The sequence below is a fragment of the Chlorocebus sabaeus genome, chromosome 16, assembly GCF_047675955.1.
Source record: "Chlorocebus sabaeus isolate Y175 chromosome 16, mChlSab1.0.hap1, whole genome shotgun sequence".
Lineage (NCBI taxonomy): Eukaryota > Metazoa > Chordata > Mammalia > Primates > Cercopithecidae > Chlorocebus > Chlorocebus sabaeus.
Genome location: NC_132919.1, coordinates 40,190,638 through 40,217,421, shown reverse-complemented (window position 1 = coordinate 40,217,421; position 26,784 = coordinate 40,190,638). Strand labels below are relative to the sequence as shown.

The window sequence follows — 26,784 nt, the reverse complement described above, 5'->3', positions numbered from 1 at the left end:
CTGAGATCTTGCCACTGCACTCCAGCCTGGGTGACAGAATGAGACTCCTTCAAAAAAAAAAAAATTAAAAAAAAAAAGTGTGCCAGTCAAGTGAGGTTGGGGTGGGGGTGCAGCCTTCCCTCCCAGGCATCTGCCAGCCCCTGCGTTTTTTGTGTTCCTTCCCCTTCCCTGCGTCCCCCACTCCTGAGTAGCTTCTATCCTCCTCAGGATAGGAGCAACCAGCCCACGTGCCTCACCCAGGAGGGGATCCCAGGAAGACCCTCTTGGCTAGCTGCAGAGTCAGTACAATTGGTGCAGCCAACACCACCTGTAAGACTCCACTCAAGAACAGTATCCACGCAGGGGACACCAGGCCTGCCTTGGCCTACTCAGGCCTGAGGCATCCTCCCAACCTCTGGGAAGTGGCTTCCCTCCATTGGGTCGCATCTGGGAGCTTGGTTTAGAATTAGTCCCAGGTTGCGATCCACTTCCTGGCTCCAAGATCATGGCACATTCTTTTCTCTCTGCCTCAACCATCCAACAAGTCCCAGTCTGCAGCTCCCGCCTCAGAGGGTTGTTACAAGGACTTAGGTAACAGCAGTAAAGCACAGGGCACCAGGCTGGCATACAGCAAGGGGCAAGGCACAAGGAATCGCCCCGGTCAGCCATGCCCCCTCCTGCTAGAGTCCAGCACTACCAGGGCTCCAGTCACACTGGCAGTGCCCCATGGGTCACATGCCCCACTGAGCCTTCCCACTCATTACTTCATTGAGCTAAAGCAAAGTCTGTCTCTTCTGCAAGCCCACAAACTCTCTTCCATGCCCCAGGCCCTTCCATGCCCCAGGCCCTGCCCTTGGGAGCTCCTAGTCTGATAGAGGAGGTGAGGTACAAACTCTCACATCAGGCCAAGACAGGAGGGAGGAGAGAGGGGCCAGGCGCTTGCCCTCAGCTGGCCCTCTAGCGTGGACCTGTGCACCTCCTAAGTGCTCACCAGAGAGCCCTCCTGCCCCCGCAATCTTCTTCTTGGCTTTTAGTTACTTTACTAGCAGATCAGAGAGGCCAAACCCTTGTTCAATGTCACACAGTCAGAAGTGGTGCCAGACTCCCAGGCCAGTTCTCCAAGTCCCCGAACTGAGTTTTCTTCAGCCTTGCTAAAGGCAGAGGACTGAGAGCTTCCTTGGTCAGGAGAGTCCCCAGCTCTGGACCACACATGTACACAAGTGTACACATACACATGCACACATGTGCACAAACTCCTGGCCTGCCTCCGCCTCTGGTACAGTGTGGGGCCACCGCAGTTTGATCCAGAACCCTTCTCCCCGCACACCCTCAGTGTTCTCATGAAAATAGGGCCTAGGACCTCATTCTCAGGAAGCCCTGGGAGCAGAAGCAGGCCCCTCAGGCCCTGCACTCTGGCCAGTCCCTGCTGTCTCAGTGGGGGCCGTTGGAGCTGAGCAGATAAAGAGATCTAATCAGGCCTGTGGCCAGCAGCTCCACCATGGACGGTTCCTGTGAAAGCAGAAGCTTGAGGTTTAGAGCTGGCCAGTAGAGGATAGGCAGGTGTGGAGGATCTTGAGTATTGCAGCTGAAAGATGCCCAGGAAGGAAAGCTCCCTCATGGTCTGGGGTGTGGATACCGACCAGGGAGGGCCAGGCCTGCCACAGCATCCACTGACCCAGGGCTGGCCTGGCCCCGGAAGAAGAATGCCCCTGACAAAAGGCACTGGATCCTGATGGATGTACAGGTACAATCTATTCCCTGATTCAAGAGCCATGACAGCAAATGTGTTCATTCCACAAATACATATTCAGCCTCCGTCAGGCATTGTGTTAGGTAATGAGGTTACAGTGAGCATCAAAACAGGCACACACCTTTTTTCTGTGACACTCACAGACCTGCAGGGACTGGAGATCACTCGAATCCAACCCTAGAGATAAGTGTTTAATGATGTTACTGTCTAGGAAAGGAGCTACAAAAGGAATGGGAAGGACCAGACTATGGAGGTGGGACAGAAAAGCTCCCTGTGGATGAGACCCAGAGGATGAATGGGAGTTGGTCAGGCAAACAGACGGAGGAGGCTTCATGGTTATGACCCAAAGCAGAAAGGAAATAAGCCTGTTTTGGGGACCAAAAGCCAGTGGGTTCAGAGGGCAGAGGAATAGAGGGTGAGGGGATGGGACACTGGAGAGGAAAGTGGCAGGTGCCAGACTGTGCGAATCCCTGCAGGTTCCCTTTCCTTAGGAGCAACCGCAGCAGAGCAGACTGGGTGTTTACGGGGCCAGTGGTGCCAAATCTCCCAAGGTCTTGTACTCCCACAGCCACCAGGGAGGGAAGGACAGCAGCAACCAGATGGCTGGCTGGTCAGGGCCCTGTTGCCAAAAACACCTCTACTTTCTCTGTCCTCTTCATTCCCAGTCTCCAAGCAGCCTTGTCTTCTCCTATCACCCCAAGAGCGGTCTTTCTGATGGGTCTCAATAGAAACCTTTCCTCCTGCGTGGCTCGGTCTTGGACGTTTCTTTTGCCCATTTCCCTTTCTAGGGAAAAGCTCTCCCACGCAACTCCCCAGCCTCTGAGGTCCAACCAGGTCCCAGGCTTGTAGGGAGTCTGGCCCAGGCCCAGCAGCGGGTTCTGGACTCCACTTATTGAGGGAAGAGCTCCCACAGACCTTGAAGGGAGCTAGGCTTCCCACACGCCCAGCTCTGGGAGGTGTCCCAAGTGATGTCTCCAGCAGGTGGCCTCCATGTCCAGTGGGTTGTCCATCCTCACCTCCCTTGGACAGCACCCGCTCTAACCAACCACCTGGCCAGCCTTGCACTGGAGATGGCCTCAGGACCCACCTGGTGCCCACCCTAAGGCTCTTCGTTCTCTACATCACCTCAAACTGTAGCAGGCTACAAACTGACCTGGGTCCCCATTCCAGCACCGTCATCCACTTGGGCAGGCTCCTCAACCTCTGAGCCCACCTCCTCACAGTCAAATGGAGGTTTTCCTAGTCTACCTCGGAGGCACCATGCCTGACACATAGCAGGCGCTCAAAAGTGTTGTTGAACATACCTTGTTTTTCTGCCCTATTGTTGCTTGCTTTATTGAGGTCCCTTGAGGCTGTCTGTCAAGGGCAGCAATTGCCATTGGCTTGAAGGGTGGAGGCAGTGGGTGCAGTGGATTTGACTGTGAGGAGGTGGGCTCAGAGGTTGAGGAGCCTGCTCAAGTGGATGACGGTGCTGGAATGGGGACCCAGGTCAGTTTGTAGCCACCTCCCTGTACTGCTCTCAAGGAGCTCCTGCCTGCTAAGTACTGTGGCTTAGGCACCTAGCCCAACTTGTGGGGTGATCCAGAAATGGCTTCCCAAAGGGACCTACAAGGAAGGGGAAGCTTCCAGCAGAATTAGGAGCTGCTTGGAAGGAGAGAAAAGGTGGAAGTTGTATGTGGAAGGTTAGGATGACTGGAGCCTAGGGGCAGGGTCCTGTGGGGGAAACGTGGCAAAAAGTAGACTAAGGGGACATCCAGAGTCAGAGTCCAGGACAGCCAGGCAGCAGCCTCTCATCACCACCCTGAGCAATCAATAGGCCCAAATCCTAAAGAGCTCAGCCACAAAGGCAGGACTGGGCTTAGAGCCCAGGGTTCTTTCTCAGGCTTGTCCCAATAACCCACAGCAGCCCATGGCTGTGGAGAAACCTTTGCACTGCTCACTATTGCTGAAGAACCTCTGCAGGGAGAGCAGAGCTCACTCTGAGTGCTGGGGACCCTGGAAGTACAGCAACCAGGATACATGTACCCTACCCTGGCTCCAACCTGGGTTACATACACCCCACCCCAACTCCAACCTGGGGTACATGCACCCCACTCTGCCTCCAACCTGGGGAACATACACTCCACCCCAACTCCAACCTGGGGTACATGCACCCCACCCTGCCTCCAACCTAGGGTACATACAGCCCACCCCAACTCCAACCTGGGTTACATACACCCTACCCTGGCTCCAAGCTGTGGTACATACACCCCACCCTGCCTCCAACCTAGGGTACATACAGCCCACCCCAACTCCAACCTGGGGTACATGCACCCCACCCTGCCTCCAACCTAGGGTACATACAGCCCACCCCAACTCCAACCTGGGTTACATACACCCTACCCTGGCTCCAAGCTGTGGTACATACACCCCATCCAGCTCCAACCTGGGGTACATGCATTCCACCTGGTTCCTCCTGGGGAGCACCTGACTCCCTAAGGGCCAGGAGGTGACACACAGCTGAGGAGCGCTCTGTGATTTATACAATCTCTCTCCTCCACGAGGTTACCTGTCCCCATCATACAGGTTTGGAAACAGGCCCATGGAGGTGTGTGATTTACCCAGTCACGCAGTGGGTCGGCATCAAGGAACCCAGTGTGTGCTTTCAGCTACTACACAGTGACTTCTACCCAGGCCCCCTGTCACAGGAGAGGGACCTCTGCTAAAGATAAGGAGATAAGATTAGGAGGGCTCAGGCCATCAACTGGAGCTTGTGAAAGGGGTTGCCAAAGCGAAGTGGTTGTTTCAAGAGCAACTGTTGGGTTGGTAGCATTGCTGTGGGAGGAGGAGGCTGTGGAGTGCACTGGGCAGGGTTTCAGTAGGGGTGTGGGGGTTGGGGAGGAGAAAGGACACTTGGAACAGCCTCCCTGGGAGTCTGGAGCAGGCATGGGGTCCACATTGAGGAAGGAATGGACGTGTCCTCCTGAAGAAGGGACGAGGGCACGCAGGCTGCTGGCCGCAGTGGTGGTGACTCTGGAACTGTCTCAGGGATGAGCACACGCTCTCCAGGCAGCCGGGATGAGGTCAGAGGCAAAGGATGAACTTGGCTCATCCAGGGCAGGGAACTGCAGGAGGAAGGCTTAGGTGCAGAGAGGATGGGCCCTGTCAGAAGGCCAACAGGGATGCATTCTGCACTTAAGGTGCAAATGGAGGCTCACCCAAGGTCATGAAGCTAGTGACAGGGCTGGATTCAACCCAGGCCAATCAGACCCTGGTGCAGCACACTACCTCTAAAGAAGCTACTTCTCACCAAGCCCAATAGGAACTCAGAATTGAAACCTACTTCTCAGAGTAAACCTACTACTGATTGGCACTGAAGAAACGCCAAGAGAATAAAGCCCACGGTGGGTGCTTACTTTTAGGCTCCACAGCAGCTCACTCAGCTGGGTGTTTCACCTGTGACATCTCACTGTGTCCCCAAAATGGTCCATGAGGGATTTCACTGCCAGGCTCTGCCTCGGCCACAGCCTCACACTTTCCCTGGCACCTTGGAGGGAGTGAGTAGGGCTAGGGGATGAGGAGAGGAGCCAAATCATTCATCACAGATCGTTCATTCACTCAACAAACACCTGCTAAGCACCTACTAAATGCTGGGCTTTGAGCTGGGTCTGGGGGTGTGTATAACAGCAAGGCAGATTCAGTTTCTGCCCTGCTGTGGGAGGAGAGGCACCTTGCCAATGATCTGGCCCAGCTCTCATTCTAGGGATGTGAAAACTGAGGCCTGGAGAGGGAAAGTGGCTTGCCCAAGGCCATGCAGCCAGGCGGTGGTGACTGAGGTGCACCGCTCCTGTCAGCCAACAAATATCCATTGAGCAACACCTGTGTCCCAGGCGCTGCTCCGGGCCCTGGGAGAAGTGCATCAGTGGGCTTGGCAGTAGAGGGTAGGGACGGAGTGAAGGGTAGGCAAGAAGAATGTCCCCAGGCTGGCAGGGGGTGGTTTCAGTCTCAAAACTCCCCTGAAAACCAGAGGGAAGTTCCAGAACTCCACCCAAGAGGCTGGGTTTCTGAGGCCCAGAGCTGCCCTCCCCCGCCCTAGAATGGGCTATAAAAGTCCCTTCCAAGCTACGTCCAGAGAAGAGCAGGAGGAGGTGAGAGGTCAGCTGGGGGTCCTCACAGTGAGAGGGGAGCAGGGGACCCTCCCTCGCAGGTTGTGAATGTCACTCACATCCCGGCTGGTGAAGCCTCACTGCAGACATGCATCTGCTTCCAGCCTTGGCAGGAGTCCTGGCCACACTCATCCTTGCCCAGCCCTGTGAGGGCACTGACACAGGTAATAGCCCCTAGACAGCCAAGGAGGAGGGAAGGGAAATGGAAGGGGAAGCACTTGGGATTTGATGGAGGTCTTGTGGCTCGCTGAACCCTGAGTCCCCATCTCTTTGAACAGACTCTCTTGGGGCAGTGGAGACCTCGGTCCTGCGCGACTGCATAGCAGAGGCCAAGCTGCGGGTGGATGCTGCCTACAATTGGACCCAGAAGAGGTGGACTTGGGTCTGGGGGCTGCATGGGCCTGGGAGGATCAGTGAGGGGCATGGGCCCCAGCCAAGGTCCTCTCACCCATCACCCACCTCTGGACCCCATGAACCTCTCCTGTTGGTAGAGCCTCCCTTCCATCCATCCTTCTGTCCGCTTGCCCTGTCCTGACTGTCCCCCAGGACTGGGCCTCTGCTGGGTGGGTCTGCACCCTCTCTCCAGCCCTCACTTCTCCTCTCCTGGGCAGCATCAAGCAGCGGCTTCGCAGCGGCTCAGCCAGCCCCATGGACCTCCTGTCCTACTTCAAGCAACCGGTAGCAGCCACCAGAACAGTTGTTCGGGCCGCAGATTATATGCATGTGGCCTTGGGGCTGCTTGAAGAGAAGTTACAACCCCAGCGGTCCGGACCCTTCAATGTCACTGGTACTCTGATCCCCACTGAGCCCCCTGGGCCTGCCGTGGCCTGGAGTAGAAGGAAGCCAGGAGAGGGAGGCAGGGTGCACAGGCTTGGGGTGCGGGGAGGAGAGAGGGTAAAGGGATGGGAGGTACAGAGCAGGCCAACTCAGGCCTGCCCACCTGCCTTCCCACAGATGTGCTAACAGAACCACAGCTGCGGCTGCTGTCCCAGGCCAGTGGCTGTGCTCTCCAGGACCAGGCCGAGCGCTGCAGCAACAAGTACCGCACCATCACTGGACGATGCAACAACAAGTATGTGCGGGGGGCTGCCCCTGCTTGGGGACCCCTCCCTTCCTGCACCCACCCTCTCCCTCCATGCTGAGCCATCTCCAGGCTCTGCCCACTGCTGACCTACCCCACCCACGGCTGCAGGAGGAGACCCTGGCTAGGGGCCTCCAACCAGGCTCTGGCTCGCTGGCTGCCCGCCGAGTATGAGGATGGGCTGTCGCTCCCCTTTGGCTGGACCCCCGGCAGGAGGCGCAACGGCTTCCTCCTCCCTCTTGTGAGTTGGGGCTGAGGGCGTGGGAGGTTCCTTGATCTCTTAAATTCGGGGAGTAAAACACAGCCCAGAGTCAGCCAGGCAGGGCTTGAACCCAGGCCCTTCCACTGACCAGCGCAGTGACTTGTGGCAAATAATACAGCTTTCTGAGGCTTAGTGTCCTCATCTGTGAAATGGCCCTAAAACCTACCTCGTAGAATATTGTGTGAATATGGAAGTCCTTGGTATAAATAGCTATATAGGACGTGTTCTATTCATGCTAACCATTACGGTGTTGTAGAGTTTTTTCTGAGAAAATTAGTGTCAAGTCTTGCTAAATATAAACAGCTCTATACCTTAATCTGACTTTATCTATTGATCTGTTTCACATTTATCAAGTCATCAGTTTTTTATTGATATATCAATATAGCGGTCTATCATCTACCCATCTATCAACATCTATTAATTAATTTTCTTCTATCCATCCTTCCATCCACTGACTCAGTACTCCCTACATGCATTATCCATCACCTGGCAACCAGCCCGTGCACCTGTGAGTCAGTGCTATCGTCTGGGTAGCTATCAGTCCATAAATTGATCTATCTATTTGATCTGCCTTCCCCTCTGGAAGAGCTGGTGAGGTCTGAGCCAGTCAACCTGGGCCCTCTCCTTCTCTTTACCACCAGAATCCTCAGGAACCCAGCCAGAAACCATCCTTCTAGGAATCAGAGCAGGAGGTGGCTACATCTCCAGGGACAAAGGGGGCATGGAGGGCAGAGAGGGGAGGCTGTCAATTCCAGCAGGGCAGCTGCTGCTCCCTGAGTCCTGGGTTGGCTCTAATACCTTGTGGGGTCAGGGAGCCCATGTCCTGTGCTGACGTTATTTCCCCCCCAGGTCCGGGCTGTCTCCAACCAGATTGTGCGATTCCCCAGCGAGAGACTGACCTCCGACCGTGGCCGGGCCCTCATGTTCATGCAGTGGGGCCAGTTCATTGACCATGACCTGGACTTCTCCCCGGAGTCCCCGGCCAGAGTAGCCTTCACTGAGGGTGTCGACTGTGAGAAGACCTGTGCCCAGCTGCCCCCCTGCTTTCCCATCAAGGTACCCTCAGCCAATCCCCCACGCCCCTGTGTGGCCTCCCCCAAAGGCAAGGTGCTGGGGATGGGGATCTGGAAGACTGAAGCACCATCCTTAAGCAGCTGCCTGTGGAGCTGGGGTATGAGACAGAGACACAAGAAACACAGCTGAGCAGAGAGCCCGCACCGTGTGTGTTTGAGAGGTGGGGGTAGGGCAATCTTCCAGGAGGCTCAGGTCAGGCTTCATGGGGTGGGAAGCCCTCGAGATAGGTCTTGACCCATGGGTCTGAATCCAACAGGGGAAGCCTCTGGGCCCCTGCTTTTGGCAACCTAAGGGCCTCTTAGCTCTTGCCCTTCTCTCCTTCCCAGAGTGGTCTAAGGGCCCTGCAGCTCTTGCCAACTTCTTGGGCTTGGACTGTGAGTAGGGTCCTAACCTTCAGGCTAGAAGGCAAGGACAGCGTGGGGTGCTAGGAAAGAAAAGATAGAATCCAAGGAGCAGAGTCTCTGCTAGGGACATAGGGTTGACACACATGCACACACACTCTCACATACACACACGTACACACACAGTCACCCTTAATAGGTGGGGCCACATTCATGAGGGATGACATGTGAGGGCCTCTGGATGGCCTCTCCCTGTAGCAATCTTATCTATTCCTCAATCCCTGGCTTAGGGGCACCTCCTCTGGGGAGCCTTCTCAGATCTTCCTTTTATACTTTTAACACATGGCCTCCCCTCCCCTCTCCTCTTTCTCTTCTTTCTCTTCTTTCTTGCTTTCTTCCTTTCCTTCCTTCCTTCCTTCCTTCCTTTCTTTCTTTCTTTCTTTTTCTTTTCTTCTTTCTTCTATTACTATTATTCTGAGACAGAGTCTCGCTCTGTTGTCCAGACTGGAGTTCAGAGGTGCAATCTCAGCTCACTGAAACCTCTGCCTCCTGGGTTCAAGCAATTCTCATGCCTCAGCCTACTGAGTAGCTGGGATTACAGGCACGCGCCACCATGTCTGGTTAATTTTTGTATTTTTAGTAGAGATGGGGTTTCACACGTTGACAAGGCTGATCTCAAACTTCTGGCCTCATGTAATCCACCTGCCTCGGCCTCCCAAAGTGCTAGGATTTCAGGCGTGAGCCACCACGCCCGGCCCACATATGGCTTTTCTATCAAGCACAGCAGATGCCACTTCAACCTAGTTTCTTAACTCCATGTGTGTGTCTTTTTCCACTGAACTGCCAGCTTCCTGCAACCTGTCCTGTGTTTTTTGACCTTCATAGTCTCCAAAGCACCAAGCAAGAAAGGGGCTTAGAAAAGGTCTGTCAAACTGAACAGAATTAAAGAAGCTCAAGCCTAAGAGTCAAGAGAACTAAGTTCTAATCCCACCTTTCCTGCAAACTAGTTGTCACTTCCCTTCTCTGAGGCTGTTTTCCTTGCTGTAAAATGAGGATCGAGATTGTTTCCAAAGCCTCATTCATTCCTAACCTTTTGAGACTCTATGAAACAAAATGCTAAGGACACTCAGACTGAAGGGATGAGCAGCATGAGCCTGGGTGAGTCAAGGAGGGCCTCCTGGAGGGAGTTTTAAGCAAGGTTTTGAGAGAGGTGGGACATGAGGGAGAGAAGTGAGTCTACTATTGAAGGCGCCCCATGTCACTGGCTTCTCTTCCATCTCAGATACCACCCAATGACCCCCGCATCACGAACCAGCGTGACTGCATCCCCTTCTTCCGCTCGGCACCCTCATGCCCCCAAAACAAAAACAGAGTCCGCAACCAGATCAACGCGCTCACCTCCTTCGTGGACGCCAGCATGGTGTATGGCAGTGAGGTCTCCCTCTCGCTGCGGCTCCGCAACCGGACCAACTATCTGGGGCTACTGGCCGTCAACCAGCGCTTCCAAGACAACGGCCGGGCCCTGCTGCCCTTCGACAACCTGCGTGACGACCCCTGTCTCCTCACCAACCGCTCGGCGCGCATCCCCTGCTTCCTGGCAGGTCAGACTGGGAGGAAGGTGGTGTCTTCCCAGGAAACAGCCATCCCTGGGGTCCCGATTGGGAAGTCATGGTGGGATGTGGTGAAGGTACATGGTTTGGGACCTCAGTATTAGGCACACAATAGGCATAGATCTGTGCACAGTCATCACAGAATCAGAACGCTGGAGTCCCTTTCCAAGCTCCCTGTGTGTGCCCAGAGATAACTGCTTAACCATCTCTGGTGAGAAGGCTCTCACCACCTATATGGTGCCCCAGCTCAGCCACAGGCAGCTCCGACTGTTAGAAAGGTCTCCTTATTTTGATCAAATATTCACCTATTCCCCTTAATCATGCTTCTGGAACCTCAGAAAAGACCCTGTCTCTCTTTCACACAGGAATACCTCAAAGTAGCTGTTACTTCCATCTCCATGTTTTTCCTCTTCTCTGGGATAAATTTCCTTAGTTCCTCCCTGTCCCCACCTGTTGCTAGACAGTTAATATCTTCTTCTGGAAGCATAATTTGAGCTCTCCTCAGGGTCTTTTGCCCCGTGTACATGGTTACAAAAATAATGGTAGTCATTTCTCATTGAGATATTTATTTATTTTATTATTATTTTTTAAGACTGAGTCTCACTCTGTCGCCCAGGCTGGAGTGCAGTGGTGCGACCTCAGCTCACTGCAACCTCCACCTCCTGGGTTCAAGTGATTCCCCTGCCTCAGCCTCCCGAGTAGCTGGGATTACAGGCGCCTGCCACCACATCTGGCTAATTTTTGTATTTTTAGTAGAGATAGGGTTTCACCATGTTGGCCAGGCTGGTCTCGAACTCCTGACCTCAGGTAATTGACCTGCCTTGGCCTCCCAAAGTGTTGGGATTACAGGCGTGAGCCACCGCACCCAACCTTATTAAGATATTTAAACGTGCCATCTCTAAACCTTGCAACAGCCCTGAAAGGAGGGAAATATTATTGGTCTTATTTTACGATAAGAAACTGAGACTCAGGGAAGGTGAATCATGTGCCCAAGAGCACACAGTTAGTTTCAAATGGCAGAGTCCACTTGAGAACACAGTCGGTATTGTTTCCAGGTCTCTGCCCAGTCCACTCTATTCCACTGTTTTCCTCACAGGCAGTCGGCCCCAGCCCCTCTTTTGAAGGATTGTATATTTGTGTGTCCTGAGAAGAACAGCGTGTGCCTTCAGGAGAGGTCTACTGAACTAAGACCTTGTGCAAAAGAGTTTAGTTAAAAGCAAGCAAATGATGGAATTAACTTTCCTTCCCTGCCTGTAGTAGAAGGTCTGTTCCTAAGAACAGTCTCTGCCCAACCCTCCCTCTCTTCCTCTTTCCCTCCGGCTCACGGGGAAGAGCAGTATTATATGAAGCCCAAAGATGGAAAAAGGTACACCAGCCCTTGGCAGAGAACATGTAGGCAGAGGCAGCTCATGGACAGGTGGGCTCGCAGTCCCAAAGTCAAGGTGCCCTTGCCCATAGCTGGTCCGGGCTATGGATCTGGTTGTCCGAGTAGAATCCTTAGGCAAAGAAGCCCTTGCCTGAGTCTAGCAGCTGCCCTGTGCTTTCCCACCTAACCCAAGCCTCCTAGGAACCCCTGGTCCTTCTGCTCCTGACCTGTTGTGTTAGGGAGCAGAGTGGCGATGAGGAGCCTCAGCACAGCTGAAGAGATGGAGGTCCAGTGAGGGCCAGGAGTGTGGCCCACCCCGTCTCTCCAGTCCCCAGCCCTGGGTCTGCCTTAGTAGAAAGACATTGCTCTGGGAAAGGCTGCAGTAAATCTGAGCTTGGGGTTTTCAAGGTGACACCCGATCAACGGAAACCCCCAAGCTGGCAGCCATGCACACTCTCTTTATGCGAGAGCACAACCGGCTGGCCACCGAGCTGAGACGCCTGAATCCCCGGTGGACTGGAGACAAGCTGTACAATGAGGCTCGGAAGATCATGGGGGCCATGGTCCAGGTAAGGAGCTCTGCATCCCAGCATCCCCCAGATGACAAGCTTGGCATGAGAAGCAGTCCTTAACACATCCTTGGGGATGTGCCTAAAACCAGCTGGGTCTGGGTGACTGGCGGTGCGCCTGGATCTGTCCTCTTCCCCCGATTCTGCCTCTAACTCTGTGTGACCCTGTCTGTGTCACTCACCCTCTCTGGGCTTTGTATCTCCACCCACTAATAGGAAATTAATATTGTCACATTTGACATGATGACAATAAAGAATATGTCTGAGCCACCCTTTGAAAAGGCAAGGGTGTGGGTGAGTGGCCTCTAGGGAATGTTCCTCCTGTCTTCTCTTCCAGATCATCACCTACCGAGACTTTCTGCCCCTGGTTCTGGGCAAGGCCCGGGCCAGGAGAACCCTGGGACCCTACAGGGGGTACTGCTCCAATGTGGACCCACGAGTGGCCAATGTCTTCACCCTGGCCTTCCGCTTTGGCCACACCATGCTCCAGCCCTTCATGTTCCGCTTGGACAGACAGTACCGGGCCTCTGCACCCAACTCGCACGTCCCACTTAGCTCTGCCTTCTTTGCCGGCTGGCGGATCGTGTATGAAGGTGACCAGGTTTTCCAGGGGGCAAATGGGGGGAAGGGTGGGGAGCATGCCCTCCCCTAGGTGGGACAAGCTGACTGCCAGGAAGCCAGGCTGCTGCAGAGGCCACTGCTAAAATCTCCCCAGGACAGTGGAAACAAGGCAGGTGCCAGCAAGACCCTCAGTCACAGGCCTCCCATCCTCTGTGGAATGAGAGGATTTTTTAAAGGGGTGGAGGCTAATGTCAGATTGATGGGGAGCTCACCTTCCACTCAAGAAGTATCTCCCAGCTCCAGCTGCTTCCTGCCTCTGCAGAGCTCTGTTTCCTGACAAACATTACTGAACATACCCAGCTGGCTTGTCCAGCTCCGGGCTAGTTTGGCATCATGTGATAACCCAAGTAGCTTCCCAGAGGCTGGTCCAATCTGTGCTGCTCACATTCCCTGCCACCAGGTGGCATCGACCCCATCCTCCGGGGACTCATGGCCACCCCCGCCAAGCTGAACCGTCAGGATGCCATGTTAGTGGATGAGCTCCGGGACCGGCTATTTCGGCAAGTGAGGAGGATCGGGTTGGACCTGGCAGCTCTCAACATGCAACGAAGCCGGGACCATGGCCTTCCAGGTGAGGGCGCTGTCCGCCTCTTCTCCCAGCTTTGCGCAGGCCAGGCTGCTCAAGGGGTCTGGGAAGACCCTAGTACCTCCCTTCTGACTGGGACTATCTACAGGATGTACAGGGGTGCAAAGCCATGCAAGGCCAAGGTTGATTTCCCAAAGCACCCCTGGAACACCAAGTGTTGTCCTGCCATGGTTCCCCATCCACTGTAGGGGCTCCAGCTTTAGGTCCACCTCAGGACCAGGACTTAGGCCCAGGAGCTGAAAAAGGGAGGCTTGAACTTTCCAAGTAGAAAAAAACGCAATAGGCTTCAAAGGCAGGGAAGAACTGCTCCATTCCCAACACTCTGGCAAGTTCCAAGGAGGAAGGCTAAAATTTCGGAGCTACAGAAACGTTCCTTGCTCTAAGTGGAGAAAGGCAAAGAGTCTTAGAGGCAGGGAATAGGTGGAATAAAACTAAGTCTGCAGTGACTGTTTGGTGAGGGCACAAATGACTTTATCCCAGGAAAGAAGAAAACGTAGGCACTTTGTTAGTCACTTTCATGTACATTAATTTGTTTTCCCAATCACCTTGAGAAGCAATGATTACAGTCATTTTATAGATGAGGAACTATGTTCAGAGACAGCTAGTAACTTGCCCAAGGTCACATAAATAAGAAGTAGTAAAATCTGAATTTAAATTTACAATTTCTCCTTTCTTCCCCCTGTTCAACCCCAGTAGGGGAAGGCTTTGGCCGCTGCCTTGCTCCTCTCTCCTTCCCACCTCCTACCTCCCTGTCTAGAAAGAACCTGAAGGCCCATGTGCCCATGTGTGAAGCAGTGGTGGCACCTCCTACTGCCCACCCCACTTCACACGGCACCTGGTAGAGCACAGCAGGCACTGGAGAAACCTGAGCTTCTTTCCTTCCTTAAACTTGGGTGCTCTTGGCAGCTAAGGAGCTGTGGGCGCTCCCTGCTGGAGAGCTGAGATCGCTAGCCACCCAAGTTTCCACACTGTGAGTTTCTGCTCCCCGCAATAGCTGTGCCCTCCAGAAATATTATCCTGACACTAGCTCTTACAATCTCCTCTAATCCCTTCCCAAGTCCAACATCAAACTGGGAACTGGACAACCTGGTTTGAGCTCCACTGAACAGTAAAGTGACCCTGAAGTCCATGGTTGCTCAACTTTAGTAAACATAGTAGATATAGTTAGCATGCCATAAAAGTACCTCACAAAGGTGCTGTGAGGGTCCTGAGATATTCACCCAACAGTGCTCAGTATGGTAAAACCCTATGTGGTTTTCATGTGTTCCGCTGGGGGATGGTGTGTGTGAGTTGTGGTTCAATGGATGATGTTGGGCTGGTGTCCCTTTGGGACATGGCCAAGCTATCTCCTACCTTGATTGTCACATCTTATGATGTGGCTTGGTCCTGTGTGGGATCCTGATGGCTGACAAATTGGTACGGCTGGTCTTTGGAAGTTTCTGAAAACTTTTTAAAAACTGCTTTATTGAGATATACCATAAAATTCATCCATATGAAATGGACAATTCAATGATTTTAGTGTATTTAGAGTTATGCAGCCATCACCATGATCTAATATCACATCATTTCCACCACTCCCCAAAGAAACCTTGTAAGAACAGTCAATCCCCATCCCGACCCCAGCCCCAATCACCTCTTAATTTACTTTGTGTCTCTATATTGGCCTATGCAGGACCTCTCATATCAAAGGAATCATAGTGTGCCATCCTTTTCTGAGTAGATGAATTTTATCCACGCTCTCCACTTGTTGGTTTGTTCATTCATTTATTCACTCATTCATTCATTCTACAATCCTGATGGAGAGTCTTTTATGTTCTGGGTACCGTCTTACTTGTGTCTAATGAATGCACTCGAGCCCAGTAATAGTATCATTAAGTGTCGGATTTGTGGTTATGTGTTTTGGGTTAAAACAGCTTTTTAGGTTAGGACACACTCCTTAGTCTGATGCACACTGAGCATGGTTGTCCACTCACATTTTCAATCAGAGGACAGAAACCTGGTCTTTGGAAGGTTTAGGGCCTCTTCTGCCAGCAGGATCTTCTGGGTCTGCCCAATATTGACTGGCCACAGCTTCCTCCCAGAGGACTGGTGGAGAGAAGCAGAAGCTAATGGGAGGTCAGCAAGACTGAAGCTGCTTCTCCCCGTTCCCCTGCAGGGTACAATGCTTGGAGGCGCTTCTGTGGGCTCTCCCAGCCCCGGAATTTGGCACAGCTTAGCCAGGTGCTGAAAAACCAGGACTTGGCAAGGAAGTTCCTGAATCTGTATGGAACACCTGACAACATTGACATCTGGATTGGGGCCATCGCTGAGCCTCTTTTGCCGGGGGCTCGAGTGGGGCCTCTTCTGGCTTGTCTGTTCGAGAACCAGTTCAGAAGAGCCCGAGACGGAGACAGGTAAGTGACCCTATCATAAAAGACATTAGCACCAGAGGCAGAGCGGAAAAACACTAGCATTTCAAGACTAAACATTGAAGATCACTGCTCTTTTTAATATCATTTCTTCCAAGTTCACAGGATCTGAAATCAGGAGGCTCTTCTCTGGAAAGCTGGGTTAAAGGAAGAGAGACACTGACCCAGGCAAGGCCCACATTGCCTGAGCCAGAGTCACCTTAAACCCAGGAGGTAGCCTGGCAGCCTCGCTGTTCTGGGTTGGTAGATCCCAGAAAACATGAGCAGAAAGGGCGAAATCTGGTTTCCCTCCAATAAGTTTGTGATTTAAGACCTGACTCCTTATTTGGAGTTGGTATTGCCTGAGTTCAAATCCAGCCCTGGCCACTTAAATTACTGTGCACTGAATACTGGGCAATTTATTTGGCCACTGAATTTGTTTCATTTCTAAGATTCCAATCTTGCAGGAATTTTGTGAGAACTGAATGGAATAATATATGTAAAGTGCCTGGCACACAACAGGTGCTCATTACAAGGTAATTCCTCCCCAACCTTCACCCACATCTCTTGACTGCCTGGTAGGTTCTGGTGGGAGAAACGAGGGGTTTTCACCAAAAGACAGCGCGAGGCCCTGAGCAGAATTTCCTTGTCTCGAATTATATGTGACAATACCGGTATCACCATGGTTTCAAGGGACATCTTCAGAGCCAACATCTATCCCCGGGGCTTTGTGAGCTGCAGCCGTATCCCCAGGTTGAACCTGTCAGCCTGGCGGGGGACATGAGGCTTCTGCAGGTAAGGGGAGGCCACCTCCAGCACCCTGGGCTGGGTTAGGCCCTCATATCCTTCCCTGGATGGACGGCTGAGTCCTCTTAGGTCTCTAAGCAGAGAAAACAGAACTTGTCACGAGGGATACAGTACTTTTTCCAAGTGGCTTCCCAATGTACTAGCTTCTGGACCGACAGTCAATCCCAGGCCCTAGGACTTTGGCGAGGAAATTAGGAGCATCCAGCTATCCTCAGTTTGGTCACTAATACCCCAAAACAGCTCCATTTCTAAATGTCCAGTAAATTCCTCACTTATCCGTTCTGTTACTTCCACAGGAGTCTATCCCAAGCCTCCAACTTTTGGAGACAAGGAGAAGGGGAGGACCATAAAGCTGCCTTGTCCCCCTGGAGCAACTGCAGCCTGCTGACGCTTCTGCTGGCTACAGCTCAGAGCTGGGTTCCCCAGCCGGGAGTGAGAGCTGGGGACTCCTAGCAGCAATGGACCTTCCCGCCGTGGGAGTCTCTTAGGTATTAGGTTATGAATCAGTGCCACGTGCAAAGGCTTGGGAGCCAAGCTATGTGGTCTTGCACCCCAAGCAAGAAAAGTCAGCTGGAGGGTTTACAGCACTTTCTACTGTTTCCCAGCCCTCCCTCCCCTCCCTCACCGTGACTGAGAGACCACTCAGTCCTAGCCTCCAGACACCCCACAGTCCTCCTCTGAGCCTGAGGCTGGGCAGCATGCTCTGCTTCTACCAATAAAGCACTGCTAAGGGCAGGGGCTGCTGTTTCTGTGTTGGGCTAGGGAGGACGTGGCCTCAGTTCCATGCTTTGCTCCAGGTGTTGAAGAGAAGTGCTGCTAACACGCACGCTGGCACAACCATCTAAGCCTCTCCTGGGGGCTGAATTAGGAGAGCCCAAAGAAACACTGTGGAGTAGGGAAAGGCAGAAAAGGGGAAGGACACACATGGGAGGGGCCCTGACATTAAGAAGAACACCCCAGCCATACCAGCAACCTGAGCAGACAAACAGCCAACGGAACATCAGTCAAAATAAAAGGGGTTTATGGAAAAAAACCCAAAAAACAAAAAGAACACAGTAAAAGATACCAACCAGCTAGAATAAAGGACTCGGCACTGCCTTCAACCTTCACCTACTCAGAAATAACTCATATCTCAACCTCAGCAAGCCCCAAGGAGTAGAATGAGGCTGCCCTGGAAAGAGGAGGCTAAGACTCACAGGCTGGGGATTTAAGACCCCTCTCACCACCCACCTTCCTTCCTTCTTTGGTCTTGCAAGAAGGAAGGCTCCATTTTTAAAGGCTGGAGAACAGCAGATCCCTGCATCCCCCTGCTACTGTGAGACAAGCCAGAAAAGTGAGTAAAGGCCACACTCACTATGGGGTCACCCCAAACAGCTTCAGACCAAAAAGCCTGCCTTGCTGTGATGCCCATTTACAGTGACTGCAAACATGAAGGGGGGGGCCACAGGGTCTCTGGCTTTATTTCCACAGGGTAGGGAGAAGACCCTGCAGAAGGCTAGGCAGAGGGGCCAGCTAGGAATTTCCCAGCTCTTCTGGTTCCCAGCAGACCAGCGTGGTCTCTAATCAGACAGACGAAGAGGCAGGAGAGCACTGGCCTCAAATATCCCCCATCTTGTCCTCTTGCACTGTGGCCCAGGGCTGCTGTGAGCTAGGAGACCAGGGTTCCAGAGGGGCTCACTAGGTCCTGCGGGAGGCTTTCCCGGGCCTCCTGCATGCGGCGCCGGGCTCGACGGAAGGCCTCTGTAAGGAAAGGAGATATGGTATTTGGCTGCCAAACAGGCCCATGCTGACCCGGGGTGGCCAGCTTGGGGAGGGGACATACCCAGCACATTGTGAATGGAACTCTGCTGGCTAAACCCTTCCAGATGGTCCAACACACTCCGCATCCTTTTCCGAAGGGAGCTCGATTCCATGAAGGCCCTGCAGGGAAGCCAGCCACATGGTTACGGCTGTTCTCCACCCCTCAGGGATAAGGTGCCCCGAGGCAGAGGGCCAGGTCCCTCACCTGGACTGCTGCAGACAGTGCAAGCGGAAGGTGACGGTGCCTGTGGTCTCCGTGCGGAGTCCAAAGCGGCTCAGGCGTTCCCCCTGCGGCATGCCATTGGGAGAGCATCAGGTTTCCGCCATCTCTAGACACCCCCGCAGTATGCTGGACTTGCCCCTGTTCTTATTCCCATTCTTAGGAAGCGCAGTTCTGTTGGGGAAACCTTATTCCATCACTCAGACTCTATTACCTCAAGGCTAATACTGGGCTACTGGGCTCCCCCAACTACACCAGGGAACATTCCAACCTCATCTGAGAGGCAGCGGTCTTACATGCTTACTGTGAATCCTTCCCACATCTGATTACTGAGGCCTTCAGTGACGGGGGAAAGAAAGAGCCCGTTATTCTGATGGGGACCAAGGGAAATCTCTAACTATACTATTTTCTAGAGACCTCCTATGATAGCAGTGTAGATATTGGAACCTGGTTCAAAATGTGGTCATGACTTTCAGCTTAAGCCATAGAAAGGAAGGGGCTAATATTGAAGCTATGCACAACTAAGGGGTGTTGACCCAGATCCCACCTCCTACAGAACAGAAGGACAGGACCATAAGTTCCCAGCATGAAGTTGCTCCAAAGACAAAAGTCACCTTGAAGGATCCTGGTATCCGCACATAGGAGAGGTCCTCCAGTTCCAGAGAACCGCCAATGAAAAACCTCCTCAGCTCAGCCACCATGCCAAGCTCCACAGGTCTCCATGTGGAGACTGTCAGGGTGTGTGAGCCTGCGCAAGGGAAGAGGAGACTGGGGCCGGGTCCAGAAAGGGCATGTGGCCCCTCACTGACTCCCCAGCAATGACACAGGCCTAGACTTCGCTAAAACACCTGGTCTGGTGATGACCTGGCCTCTGGTGAAGGTTATCATGGTTACCCATAGCACCTGTTTGGAAGTCAATCAGGGAGAAATTCAAATTTCTGCTCTGCCAGTTATTCCCTGCATACCCAGGACAAGTTTCTTAACCTCTCTGAAGTTCATTCTCCTCATCTAGTAAAATGGAAATAATACCACCTGCACCTCACAGAGTGGCTGGGAGAATTAAGTGAGAAGTATGGCACAATGCCTGGCACACAGTAGAAGACAGATGCTTTTATTCCCAAATGAATGCTGCTTCATTCAATACACACATGCTATGAGCCAATTTTGCCATACAGCTTCTCACCCTGAGTCCAATCAGAGGAGCATGAAGCACATGGCAAGACTGTCAGGAAGTCAGTGCCAAGGCCACGTTATTGTCTCTAGTGGAGTGGGGCAGAAAGTCCTCAGAGGAGCAGGAACTCTTTCAAGCCAAATGCTTCTAATTCCCAGCTATCCCCACCCCTCACCAGAAGCATTCGAGTGTTAGTCTTGCTCATAGGGCCTAGGGCATGTGAGCCATGGAAGGGCGGGGACAAGCGGTTACCTGGAGTGGCAGGCAGCACCACAGCCCCATAGCCTTCCACACGGTACCTCTGCCAGAAGTCCAGCGAGAGGACCTCACAGTAGAGCACAGGCCACTCCGGGAGTGCATCTGGGAGAAACGAGAGAAGCGGCCAGGTCACAGGCGGGCCTTCACCAAGACAGCACTGCTTGAGGGGAACCAAGGCCCAGGATCAACTGCTGAGCTACTCACCAGAAGATTCATCCTCATGGAGGAAGAAGGCTTCAAATGTGAATGGGTAGGAGAAGTGAGCCACCTTGTCCTATAAAAAGGAGTGTCATAGGGTGGGCAAGCCCTCCCTTGGAATTTGTTCTCCTTGTGGCCAATGACAAGGTTATCTTCACAAGGGAAAAAGAAAAATTATCACCCAGGTGGGAAATAGGAGTCTGAGATGCAAAGGGACATCCAAAGACAAGCTGCTGCCATGCTCAAAAAGGCAGAGAGGACCTCCGGGCCAGGTAGCCCTGCAGAACCCACATACAAGTCACCCAACTCAGAATCCTCCCCAGGGTGCACAGCACTTGGCCTGACAAAACCTCAAATGCCATCCCAGGAGCAGATCTCATTCCCTTCCAGATACCCGCTCTCATTCTCCATACCACTCCCAGGGACTTGGTGGTGCATGTCTGTGTTACTCCTGAGAGCTGCTGGAATGCTGGGCTTGACCAGTCTGAAAGCCAAAGAACAAATATAGTAAGCTCACCTGGGAGGAAAGCAAGTCGTTCAGAAAAAGACAAAGTTTCTTTATTCATTTATTCACACAATCTATCATTCATTTATCATTTACTGAGTGCCTGCTATGTGCTAGTATATCTTAGGGGTATCTTGGTAACTAGATAGAAAAGATCCCCATCTCTCATGGAGCTGACATTCTGGGGGAAGCAGGGAGACAAAAAACAAACCAACAAGAGACTATTGGGTAGTGATGAGTGCTCTATTCAAACAAAACGGGAAGGGACTGAGTGACTGGGAGGCTCATTTAGGCCGGGTGGTAAGAGAAGGCCTTTCAGAAGCGACACAGACTGAGACCTAAACTCAGAAAGAACCAGCCATGCTAAGATATGGCAGAAAGGGTTTCAGACAAAGGAAATGGCCCTTAAAAGGTTCTAAGAGGGGAATGAACCTGGCTGGGAAGAATGACTGAAATGTTGTACGGAAGAGATAGGCAGACGCTCACTCAGGGTATTGAGTTTACATTTTATTCTAAGTGGGAGGGGAAGCTCTTGGGGGTTTTCAGCTCAAAAGGGACATAACTTGTTTACATTTTTTAAAACTCAACTTGGCTTTGGTGTCTGTGGCAAATGAACTGCAAATGGGAGCAAGGCAGGAAGCAGGGGGATAAGTCAGAAGTTGAATGCATTGGCCTAGACAAGAGATGGTGGTGGCTTGGTGTAGGGTGCTGGAGAGAACAGACAGGTTCACAACAGCTTTCGAAGACAGAACGCACAGGAACTGTTGACAGATTGGCTGGCTATAGGGAGCTAGGGAAAGTGAGGGATCAAGGATGTCCCCTAGGTTTTTGGCATCAGCAACTCAGATACTGCCATTCTGTTAGGATGGGGAATACCAGGGAGGAGAGGTTTGAGGGAAGAGGAGGAATCCAGAGTTCTCTTTGATCATGTTAGACAGAAATGACAAAGAGGTAACTGGATACGAGTCTGGCGTCTAGGGGAAAGGTTAAGGCTGGAGGCAGAAACCTGGGAGTCTGAGACACATCGATGGTATTTAAGCCATGGGATGGATGAGGTCACCCAGGAAGACTGCAGACAGAGAGTAACAGAAGGCCTTGGCTTAGCCAGGGGTACCCTCACGGTGTAAGATCAACAGAAGAGAAGGCATTACCCAAGGAAGGTGAGGGGCCACCAGTGAGATAGAAGAGAGAATGTGGAGCCAGAAGCCAGAGAAGTGTGTCATGCAGCACAGTGGGCTCTGGCAAATGCTTCAGGAAGGTCAAGCGAGGTGAAAGCAGGAAAGTTCCCACTGGGTTTGGCAAAGTGGATGTGATCTACAACCTTGAAAAGAACAGTAACAGTTTCAGCAGAGGAGTGGGAAAGGAAGCCTGACCAAATGCCTCTACATCTGTCTGAATGGGTATAAAAGGAGAGACTTAAGAATATTACTTACGAGTAGTTGGCAATTCCACAAAGAAGTGGACGTAGAGATTGTCATACTCATAGCCTTGGGCTGAAACTAAGAGAGAAAACAGGAAGCTATTTTAGCTTTTTATCCTACCACCCTTAGCACCCAACCCAGTCCTGAGGGGCCAACACACCCTGAGAGCAAGTCTTTTGAGGGCCAGGAACCCTCTGCATTTCCAGGAAAGACTCACCACTGAGTTTCCCAAGTACAGCAGACAAGGCCTCTACCAGGGTGGAGGAGACTATTCACAGCTACATCTAGGCACGTGCCTTAGCATCAAGAGATCTATGCTAGCAAGACACTTACCTACCTCTCCATTTACAAAGAGCCGGAGGGCACCTGGGACAGTCTAAGGTGAAGAGAAGTGGGAAAGGATCAGCAGGCCTGAAGGGAATTGGCACTTCTCCTCCAGCCCCATCTACAAATCTGCAGACAACCTGACACTGGGGGTCAGACCCTGGGTGTCGCTACTGCATTTTCTCCCCACCCTGACACTTCTCCACAGATCTGTTTCCTTCATTCCTAAGATACATAATGTAAGGGGAAAGTACATAATTTAAATGGCAGTAAGGACAATGCACTATGAGAAATTAGCCAAGCAACAGCAACTGCCCTGTGGTGTGCAATAGGAAGCCAGAATGCCCAGTTCCCTTTACACAGCTGAGGTCAAGAAACCAGGGAGTTTTCTTTTTTAATTATTTGTGCATCTGTCTTATCTAACTTTTAAATACTGAATATCTGTTGCTTATGCAATATGGAAACAGTGAAGGTTAATTTTTCAGAGAAAGAGAGGGAGACCAGTAATTCTATCCTTGTTTCCAGGTCTAGAGATGGAACACTTAGAACGAGAAAAGACAAAGAACAGCACGACAGAATAGCTGAACTAAACCACTTTCTTTTTTTTTTTCAGACAGGGTCTTGATCTGTTGTCCAGGCTGGAATGCAGTGGTGTGATCATAGCTCAGTGCAAACTCAAACTTCTGGGCTCAAGCAATCCTGCTGCCTCAGCATCATGCATAGTTGGGACTACAGGCATGTATCACCATGCCTTGCTAATTTTTTTTATTTTTGTAGGGATGTGGTCTCACTATGTTGCCCAGGCTGGTCTCAAACTCCTGGCCTCAGGTGATCCTCCCACCTTGGTCTCACAAAGTGCTGGGATTATAGTCATGAGCCACCACATCGGGCCTATATTTTTTAAGAGCCAAAATATGTGACAAACAGAAATGGCACCCCTGCCTCTCTATGAGGTATTTTGAAAAAATATCCACATGAAAGGTGAAGAAGACATTTTTCATCCTTATATTTATTTTCTAAATTAATTATGAAGTAATACATAAATACATTACCACTGATAAAAATTCAAAACTACCTGAGTTTAGGGAATAAAAAGCAAAAATCCCTGATATATCCCTCTCACCACCCACTACCCATCTACCACATCTAATCCCACCCTCCCCAAAAAAGCCACCCACAGCATATGCGTAGCCTTTCAGGCCTTTTTCTCGGCATTAACAGTTCTCTATCAACATGTAATGTTGCAAAACACGTAACAAGGACTATATGTGCTATTCTTTGACTTCCTTTTCACACCGTAGAGTATACCTTGGAGGCCTTTAAGAGAAGTGCTGTAACTCATCCACAGTCAGAATGCTCCGGCTAAATACAGCTCACAGTGCTACAGGAAGCCAAGCTACTCACCATCTCAAAGTCAGTGCCTACGAGGCTGCTGAGATACTCCTTGTGCCGGCCATAAAGCTGAGGAAACAAACCAAACCAAAACTCAAGATGCAACCCAAGCTAGACCAAAGTTCAGTTCTGAACGGGAAGAAGAAAAGCAATAGTGGGAAGGATCACCAAGAGCTGGAGGCATAAGCCCCTGACCCACCGCCATTTTACTGTGAAGCAGAGGCCCTAGAGTCAGCTGGTCTGGGGCACAATCCTGACTCTCGTGCTTACAAGCTATGTAACCTTGGGCAGACTACTTAGCTCCTCAATCTCGGTTTCCCACTTACAAGGTGGTAATAAGAAAAGTGTTCACCTCAAAGCGTTGTTGTAAGGACTAAAGGAAATAAGGTATGTAAAGTACTAGCACAGAACATGGTAAATGCTCAAATAAATGGTTATTGTTATTATTATAATATGATCAAAAACTTCTGATATGTCAGCAATGCTGCCTAAGTCAGAAGGGGCTATGAAGGGCAAGGCTTTTCCCAAGCAACTGCTGACATCAAGTCCAGAAACAGTCTCAGCTCCAGGCACTGAGGCTCATCCCTTCAATACTTGGAATGAACTCGCACACACATCCTTGAACACTCGCCGTTCCCGCTCCTCCTCCTCTGGCTGTGCGAGGGGGGAAACATTGTCGATTGTATATTTCCACAGCTCCTGCTTCTCTCCCTCTGTCTCGATCCTGTAAGGTCAAAGCCACAGAAAGGAGTGACTCTAATAATGAGAGATGGGCCTGGGGATAGCTCCCAGCCCAGGGATAAGCGATCAGGGGCCATACACCTCACTTGAAGTATATGATGATAAAAATGGCTGTATTGATGACCAGGAAAGAGAAACAAAAGGATAAAGCAGAGAGGGCACCAGACTAGACTCAGACAGTATAGGTTCTGGGCCCATTTCTGGCCTGAAGTTATAGTCAAACCATAAGGCACAACATTCCTGCCACCCAGTTCTTTCACCTGAAAAATGGACAGGTTGGTCCAGATAATTTCTAATTTACACTTCTGTCATTTCCAAGATACAGAGATGAGGAACAGTGAGCCCACAGGAAAAGCCTGGCTGAGTTCACCCCACTCTGTTCTGGTCAGGTCCTACATTCAGCAGCACGGAGAATCACTGTCACTTAAATGTACCACTGAAGTGATCCCTTTCAAATTGGTGCAGTTGTACATTTTCTGAGAAAGGAGTTCCCGGTTTCCTAAGGTCCATGACTTGGAACAGAATATGAACCATTGCCTGGGAATGTAAAAGTTAGAACAGATGAAGGACCTTCTGACAGTCTAGTTGACTAGGGACAAGAAGTGCAACCAAGGGAAGGAATGTCAGTCTCCACTACCCTCTTCTTCCTCTCCTTACCTGTAGGGTCCTTTGAGGCCCGTGAAATCAGGCTTTACTGTGATCACACCATTGCTATCCACCTTCAGAGTACACAGGACGTGTTCATACTTCTTATAGCCAAGCCTAGAAATCAGGAAAACACCAAGGTTGAGGTCAATGGTCCTCCAGGGAAAGAGGAAGAGATACTGAGCCCACTTTAGGGGAGAGAACAGAGGCTATAGGGAGAGCTGTCATGGTAAAACTTTCTTCCACATACAACTAAGAAAAAAAGGAAGAAAAAGTCCTCCCTCTTCTTTAATACAGGATGATAAGAGGAAGGGGATAGCTGGTGAGAGGAGAAGAGGATGAGGATCTGAGCTGGCAGCAAGAAGTTTCACTCGCAACTAAGAACAAAACGAAGAAAAAGTCCCTCCCTCCCCTATAACCCAGGATGATAATAACAGGAAGGGGAGAGCTGGTGAGAGGAGACCCAGGATGATAATAACAGGAAGGGGAGAGCTGGTGAGAGGAGAAAAGGATGAGGCTCTAAGCTGGCAGTGAGAAGCGCCACTCACTTTTTATAGGGCCCCAGGTCTGCCATGATGTGCATTGTCTGAAGAGGGGTGTTAATGACATGGTTGTTCCTGACGAACTCTTCTGAGGGCTCCCAGGTGACAAGGCGTGACTTGAGGATGCCGCCCTCCCTGGGAGACACCGCAAAAAGGTCACTTCCCTGGCACACCCCAATGGAGCACACCCCAGTGGAGAGCCATGGCAGAATGGGAAGTTTGAGTTGGTGGACAAACTGCTTTGTTTTTTTAAGAGTCAAAATATTTGACAAACAGAAATGACATCCCTTCCCTCTCTCTGAGGCACTTTGGAAAAATGTCCACATGAAGAGTGAGGAAGACATTTTATATTTTTATTTATTTTTATTTATTTATTTTTTTTTTAGATGGAGTTTTGCTCTTTTTGCCCAGCCTGGAGTGCAGTGACGCGATCTCGGCTCACCGCAACCTCCGCCTCCTGGGTTTAAGCGATTCTCCTGCCTCAGCCTCCTGAGTAGCTGGGATTACAGGCACGCGCCACCATGCCTGGCTAATTTTGTATTTTTAGTAGAGACGGGGTTTCTCCATGTTGGTCAGGCTGGTCTTGAACTCCCGACCTCAGGTGATCCACCCGCCTCGGCCTCCCAAAGTGCTGGGATTACAGGTGTGAGCCATTGCACCCGAGCATATTTATTTTTTAAATTAATCATAAAGTAATACCTGAATACTATATATAACCACTGATAAAAATGCAAAACTACACAACTTTAGGAAATAAAAAATAAAAGCTTCCCCCCATCCCATGCCCGCACTCACATCCCTCGTCTGTCCTGCCGGCGCCGCCTGACGTTTGCCATTCGCTCAACCAAGAATGAAGGCACCTCGCTGGCTGCAGTGGTCATTCTCTGACAGTGCTGGGAAAAGCAAGTAGCCCTGCGTAAGCCATCTGGTTAGGGCCACATGGGGCCAAGTACCTGAAGGGAAGTCTGCCTTCTGAAACCTCATCCAGG

The 26,784-nt window shown here is 51.4% G+C and overlaps 2 protein-coding genes across 3 annotated transcripts in view; one reads left to right on the top strand and one right to left on the bottom strand.

Moving 5' to 3' along the window:
* The first annotated feature begins 5,864 nt into the window (after positions 1-5,864).
* EPX (eosinophil peroxidase) lies at positions 5,865-16,979 on the top strand. The gene is made up of 13 exons (XM_008011332.3): positions 5,865-6,038; positions 6,153-6,246; positions 6,486-6,661; positions 6,829-6,946; positions 7,067-7,196; positions 8,067-8,273; positions 9,915-10,233; positions 12,017-12,177; positions 12,515-12,770; positions 13,199-13,369; positions 15,540-15,777; positions 16,354-16,566; positions 16,875-16,979. The coding sequence occupies exons 1-12, from the start codon at positions 5,963-5,965 to the stop codon at positions 16,553-16,555; spliced, it is 2,148 nt and encodes a 715-aa protein (XP_008009523.2). The 5' UTR covers positions 5,865-5,962; the 3' UTR covers positions 16,556-16,566; positions 16,875-16,979.
* Positions 16,980-17,578: 599 nt separating this feature from the next.
* Positions 17,579-26,784, bottom strand: part of MKS1 (MKS transition zone complex subunit 1) — a 44,621-nt gene continuing 35,415 nt past the window's right edge. For both annotated transcript variants that reach the window (XM_008011324.3, XM_008011326.3), the window contains exons 10-23: positions 26,591-26,688; positions 25,802-25,930; positions 25,266-25,370; positions 24,483-24,591; positions 23,880-23,936; positions 22,485-22,527; positions 22,164-22,229; positions 20,639-20,709; positions 20,232-20,301; positions 20,022-20,129; positions 19,213-19,346; positions 18,584-18,666; positions 18,401-18,498; positions 17,579-18,318 (exon numbers count right to left, since the gene is read on the bottom strand). In XM_008011324.3, the coding sequence (XP_008009515.3) occupies positions 18,227-18,318; positions 18,401-18,498; positions 18,584-18,666; positions 19,213-19,346; positions 20,022-20,129; positions 20,232-20,301; positions 20,639-20,709; positions 22,164-22,229; positions 22,485-22,527; positions 23,880-23,936; positions 24,483-24,591; positions 25,266-25,370; positions 25,802-25,930; positions 26,591-26,688 (1,263 nt within the window). In that variant the 3' untranslated portion in view covers positions 17,579-18,226. The remainder of the gene's footprint in view (positions 18,319-18,400; positions 18,499-18,583; positions 18,667-19,212; positions 19,347-20,021; positions 20,130-20,231; positions 20,302-20,638; positions 20,710-22,163; positions 22,230-22,484; positions 22,528-23,879; positions 23,937-24,482; positions 24,592-25,265; positions 25,371-25,801; positions 25,931-26,590; positions 26,689-26,784) is intronic.

Bases quoted from the DNA above. Each gene is read 5' to 3' on its own strand.
- EPX (XM_008011332.3), top strand. From the start codon at position 5,963: ATGCATCTGCTTCCAGCCTTGGCAGGAGTCCTGGCCACACTCATCCTT. The intron at 10,234-12,016 runs GTCAGACTGGGA...GGGGTTTTCAAG, and splicing joins CATCCCCTGCTTCCTGGCAG to GTGACACCCGATCAACGGAA. The intron at 12,178-12,514 runs GTAAGGAGCTCT...CTTCTCTTCCAG, and splicing joins TCATGGGGGCCATGGTCCAG to ATCATCACCTACCGAGACTT.